Below are 6,458 nucleotides of genomic sequence, written 5' to 3'. Positions count from 1 at the left end.
CGAGCCTGAATTGATTTTATAATGGTCAAGCATTGATGTGGTGAATTATGTATTGTACATTGTGGATAGGTGGTGAGCAAATTACACTGGTAAAAGTACCAAAATTGTGCTTGAAGACTGGGATTAGGAGTACATCGACTCCTAGAACTGTGAGTGGACAATTTATCGTCTTAAATATCTAGAGTAATTATACTTGTTTGATGCTTTTATTGAATGGTGAATTTAAATTATAAAATATTATGTTTTCCAATTAAAATGTTTTTTAATAAAAATGAGATTTATACTGGTTTTGAAATCAAATATTGTTTTGGGAAAATTGAGTATATGGAGACTGTGTTGAAATTTATGATTTTATATGTTATTGAAATTGGGGCTTATGACACTATGGTAGCATGATGGCTAAATTTTTGGGGTTGGCATGAAATATATGAACAATTTTGGATTGGTCTCGGTAGACTGGATTAAATTTTATTCGCCATATTATGCTACTGGAATTTTTATGGGTCTGGTGGTATATTAAACGGTCACTGCAGTGGTGGGGGTTTCCGTGGACTGCCTATGAGAGGGGCACGGTAACTCAATTATATACTTACCTCCGGGGGGAGATGTTGGGTGAAGTATCTCCTGAGGTATGATTTGAGTGCACCTCACGTTCGGGCCACCACGTGAGAGTGAGACTCAGCCAACGCCAAGGAACGGCTGTGTGTCAGATGTGAAAACATGTTTATGGGTATGGGTCATTGAACAGCCTTGGCGGTCTCAGTGGGATACCTTGACGAAGGTACCCGCGAGAATGATATTGGCAGGGGCCAAGTTTAAAAAAATTCATAAGTCGGGGAAATTTTGATGAAAAGAAATTATTTGGTATAGATTGAAACGAATTTTGTGTTATGAACATTATTGAGATATAACGTTTTTATATTGTCTCCATCTACTCGGCTTTAGATGCTTTTGATGGTAATTGTTTACTCACTGGGATTATTTAATCTCACCCCTCTTCCTATCCATTTTTCAGGCTCAGGACAGTTTGTTGATAGTTGATTAAGACGAGAATTAATCTCGGAGTTGCATCATAGGAAGTAAGGGTTCGTAGCTCTACACCTTCTTGGTTAGTTGGGGGCCCACGTGTCACTGTAAACGAAATTTCATACTTTAATTATCTTTATTACTATATGAATAAATTTATTTTACTCTTACGCTACAAAAGTTATTTTAGGAAGACTTTGAAAATATTGTGTTTTAAGAAAATAGAATATTTTATTTAATGTTTTTATTATATTCAAATAGCTATAATTTTACTTTAAACGAATGTTTTAGACTTCAAAATTTAATTTAAATCATGAAATATGTGTTTCCACTTACATATTACATTTTTTCGGATTTCGAAATTTCAAAAAAAAAATGACGAAAATGCCCCAGTGAGCTAGAAAATAATATTTTTATTGTTTTGAGTTGGAAACAACTTATGATTTCTTGAAATGCGAGATTTAATAACTGTCGCTCACCGGGGAGATGCGGAAGTTGATGCTAAGCCTTGCGGGGTTTCGATCGGCATTCGGGGTAATGAGTGCTTATCGGGACGTCGCGGCGGTTGTCACGGGCTCGATGGGAGTTCCGGGTCGTGACAATTAGATTGGTATCAGAGCATGGTTTAAAGATCAAAGATTTTGATTTTAAAGCTTTGGATTTCAAAGTTTTTGATTTTAAAGTTGTTTTAAGAAATCCACACTGACACTGCGTGGCCCAAGTTAAGTTAAGTTAAGTAAGTCAAGTTAAGTTAGGTTATATCGAGTTAGTTGCATATAGAATTTAAAGTCATCTAAGTCTATTCCATTTCTTATTGTAGAGTACCATGCCTCCTCGACGTGGGCGTCCACCTCTCTATAGGTCAGTAGGGAGGGGAAGAGGCCGTGCTAGACTTAGTCAGCCAGATCCCGTGGAAAGGGAGTCTGCTGCACCTACTTTTCGAGCAGCACCTGCTGTTGAGCCTACTGAGATTCCTCCACCTCCTCCACCACCTACTGCTACTCCTGGTGTTCATGCCATGTCTCTTGAGGCAGTCCAGGCATTAGCAGCTTTTCTTAATGTCATTATGGGCCAAGCTCAAGCTGGTCGAGTCCCTCATACTGTTCCCCCAGCAGTATCTCCAGTGCCACCACCACCACCTCTTGTTCCACCACCAGTGCCAGATGTCTCCATTTCCAAAAAGCTTAAGGAAGCTAGGCAGCTGGGTTGCACTTCTTTTGTTGGTGATTTGGATGCAACCGCAGCTAAAGATTGGATTACTCAGGTAACGGAGACATTTGTGGATATGAAATTGGATGATGATATGAAGTTAATGGTGGCCACAAGATTACTAGAGAAGAGGGCTCGTACATGGTGGAGCTCGGTAAAATCACGTTCCATTACTTCGTTGACTTGGATAGACTTCCTACAAGAATTCGACGGTCAATACTACACCTACTTTCATCAAAAAGAGAAGAAGAGAGAATTCCTAAGTTTACAACAAGGGAATTTAACCATAGAAGAGTACGAGGCTCGTTTTAACGAGCTGATGTCATATGTGCCAGACCTGGTGAAGTCTGAGCAAGATCAAGCTAGTTATTTTGAAGAAGGGCTCCGTAACGAGATCAGAGAGAGGATGACTGTGACAGGCCGGGAGCCTCATAAAGAAGTTGTACAGATGGCTTTAAGGGCCGAAAAACTCACGAATGAAAATCGGAGAATGCGAGCTGAGTTTGCAAAGAGGAGAAACCCGAATGTATCCTCTAGTCAACTGCCCAAAAGAGGTAAGGACACATTTGCTTCTGAGAGTACTGTTTCTGTTCCGGTGATATCTCCTCGACCCCCACTTTCACAGTTACAGCAGAGACCTCCGAGATTTAGCAGGTCTGGGATGAGTAGTACTTCCGAGAAGAGTTTTGGAGGTTTAAATAAATGCGAAAAATGTGGGAGATATCATGTTGGGGAGTGTTGGGGCATAAGATGCTTTCATTGTGACCAGCCGGGCCACATTAGGAGTGACTGCCCACAGTTAGGACGGGCTACAGTAGCTGCTCCATCCCCACTAACTCATACGGATATGCAGAGGAGAGATTCCTCTGGAGTACACCCGAGGCAGGGGGTAACTGTACGATCTGAAATGGGTAGCAACACCCCAGCACAACCACCTTTGAGGCCATTGACTCGTTCTTCAACAAGAGTTTTCGCTGTAACGGAAGATGAAGCACGAGTCCGATCTGGAGAAAGTGAGTGAAAAGTTAGACGAAGGTGTAAAATAGTGATAGGGGATGTAAATACCAAGTGATGGACGTGTAAATAAAGGTTTCAAGAATAATATAGTAAATGAGTTCATATGGAATATGGTTGTAAGAATTTCTTACTATATTGTGGAAATTAGAACTCAAAAATACTTGAGGTATACAAAGTTCAAATGAACTTAAATCTTAAGCAATAAATTGATGTCGAAATACAAGAAGGATACAAAGCAATATAGAGGCACGAAAGATGATTAAGGACAAAGGGATGACTCTGAGGAATTATGATACTGCATCGTATGCGATGATTAAATCAAGATAGATCTTGGATGCATAAATGGGATTATAAAGCATATACACATATGTGGGGTTGATATTGTGATTAACTAAAATAAAGAATGATTTTTAGTGAATTAAGATTCCCTATAAAGGAGATAACAGGAGAAGTTGAGCATCGAATAAAAGATAATACCCCGCCTTTTCTTTGAGTTAATAAGTGAAATTTTGAGGACAAAATTTTATTTTAAGGGGGGTAGTGTTGTCAAACCCTGCTTTGTAAAATAATTATAATATCATTCACATGCTCGATAGAATGTTTGTATATTTAGGAAGTTCGAGAAATCGTTAAAAGACGATATTGCCCCTAATGGTATCATTAAGTCGATTAAGCCTCGAACTAGTTCAAATAGGAATTTTAAGGTGAAATTAAGAGTTTCACAGTTCAGGGATGACTCAAAATGGTAATTAGGAGTTCGAGGATCAATTCGGAGTCAAATCGGAATTTTCACTATATAGGGGTAAAATTGTAATTTTTCCATCTGCGGACAAAATTTGAGATTTTGAGAGAATTTAGATCACATTTGACAAATTGGAGAATGATATGAGTATAAGGGATAAAAAATATGTCTATGGGCAATTTTTCAGTTTTTGGGGCAAAAATGTAATTTTTGATTTTTACGGGGGCAAAAGTGTAAATATCAAAAATTACTTCACCAAGACTTTGGATAAGTTTGAGAATTTTATCTAAGTTATGGATATTTTAAGGAATAATGTGTGGTGGAGATTTAAAGCTTAAAAGATAAGAATTTAAAAAATGGACCAATAATGTAGTGACATGTGGCAAGTTTAGATTATTATATTATTTAACTATAAAAATCAGCCCACACCACCATTTTCTCTTCATTATGGCCGGCCATAGCAAGAAAACAAAGGGGAAAAGAAAAACAAAAACCTAGGGGGAGAAATTCAAGGAAAAATTGGTGAAAATTCAAGGAAACAAGTGACCAAAGGTAAAATTTCTTGATTTTGACTTGTGCTTTACCTTTCCCATGCATTTCCCATCATTTTCCATGGTTGAATCATGTGATTTGAGGATGAATTCAATTCTGGAAAAATGGGTTAGGAGAGAGAAACTTGTTAGATTAATTTGATTTTAAGTTATGTTAGTGTTTTAAGTTAGTTTAGCATATTTAGGAACAAAACAACAAGAAAAGAATTTATTTTCCTCCATTACCATTATTGGCTGAATTTTCTAGGGGAATATTGGCTGATGATCTTGATGTTTATTTGAGGAATTATGATGAATAATGATGAATTATGAGTCTAGAAAAATAATGGAAATTTTTGGAGCAAAAATATGAATTTTTACCCATTAGGGGTATTTTCGTAATTTGCTATCAGGACTGATAATTTGCACCACACCGAGGGACATTAAGTCAATTTGGGTGCAATTGAGGTATAGAAACTGAAAAAAATTAATTTGAGATTAAATTGGACGCGTTAGTAATTTAATCGGGTAATAGGCCGAATTAGGTCAGCACCGCATTTAAGCGGTAGTCGGATAAGTTGCATGTCATATCATGCATATATACCGAGCCTGAATTGATTTTATAATGGTCAAGCATTGATGTGGTGAATTATGTATTGTACATTGTGGATAGGTGGTGAGCAAATTACACTGGTAAAAGTACCAAAATTGTGCTTGAAGACTGGGATTAGGAGTACATCGACTCCTAGAACTGTGAGTGGACAATTTATCGTCTTAAATATCTAGAGTAATTATACTTGTTTGATGCTTTTATTGAATGGTGAATTTAAATTATAAAATATTATGTTTTCCAATTAAAATGTTTTTTAATAAAAATGAGATTTATACTGGTTTTGAAATCAAATATTGTTTTGGGAAAATTGAGTATATGGAGACTGTGTTGAAATTTATGATTTTATATGTTATTGAAATTGGGGCTTATGACACTATGGTAGCATGATGGCTAAATTTTTGGGGTTGGCATGAAATATATGAACAATTTTGGATTGGTCTCGGTAGACTGGATTACATTTTATTCGCCATATTATGCTACTGGAATTTTTATGGGTCTGGTGGTATATTAAACGGTCACTGCAGTGGTGGGGGTTTCCGTGGACTGCCTATGAGAGGGGCACGGTAACTCAATTATATACTTACCTCCGGGGGGAGATGTTGGGTGAAGTATCTCCTGAGGTATGATTTGAGTGCACCTCACGTTCGGGCCACCACGTGAGAGTGAGACTCAGCCAACGCCAAGGAACGGCTGTGTGTCAGATGTGAAAACATGTTTATGGGTATGGGTCATTGAACAGCCTTGGCGGTCTCAGTGGGATACCTTGACGAAGGTACCCGCGAGAATGATATTGGCAGGGGCCAAGTTTAAAAAAATTCATAAGTCGGGGAAATTTTGATGAAAAGAAATTATTTGGTATAGATTGAAACGAATTTTGTGTTATGAACATTATTGAGATATAACGTTTTTATATTGTCTCCATCTACTCGGCTTTAGATGCTTTTGATGGTAATTGTTTACTCACTGGGATTATTTAATCTCACCCCTCTTCCTATCCATTTTTCAGGCTCAGGACAGTTTGTTGATAGTTGATTAAGACGAGAATTAATCTCGGAGTTGCATCATAGGAAGTAAGGGTTCGTAGCTCTACACCTTCTTGGTTAGTTGGGGGCCCACGTGTCACTGTAAACGAAATTTCATACTTTAATTATCTTTATTACTATATGAATAAATTTATTTTACTCTTACGCTACAAAAGTTATTTTAGGAAGACTTTGAAAATATTGTGTTTTAAGAAAATAGAATATTTTATTTAATGTTTTTATTATATTCAAATAGCTATAATTTTACTTTAAACGAATGTTTTAGACTTCAAAATTTA

The 6,458-nt window shown here is 37.1% G+C and overlaps 1 protein-coding gene across 1 annotated transcript; it reads left to right on the top strand.

The window, feature by feature from the left end:
• On the top strand, positions 1,127–3,361 carry LOC108661877. The gene is made up of 2 exons (XM_018120761.1): positions 1,127–1,133; positions 1,847–3,361. The coding sequence occupies exon 2, from the start codon at positions 1,853–1,855 to the stop codon at positions 3,254–3,256; it is 1,404 nt and encodes a 467-aa protein (XP_017976250.1). The 5' UTR covers positions 1,127–1,133; positions 1,847–1,852; the 3' UTR covers positions 3,257–3,361.

The sequence above is a fragment of the Theobroma cacao genome, chromosome 5, assembly GCF_000208745.1.
Source record: "Theobroma cacao cultivar B97-61/B2 chromosome 5, Criollo_cocoa_genome_V2, whole genome shotgun sequence".
Lineage (NCBI taxonomy): Eukaryota > Viridiplantae > Streptophyta > Magnoliopsida > Malvales > Malvaceae > Theobroma > Theobroma cacao.
This window is presented reverse-complemented; position numbering and strand designations above follow the sequence as displayed.

Excerpts from the sequence above, each read along its gene's own strand:
- LOC108661877 (XM_018120761.1), top strand. The coding sequence starts at position 1,853 with ATGCCTCCTCGACGTGGGCGTCCACCTCTCTATAGGTCAGTAGGGAGG.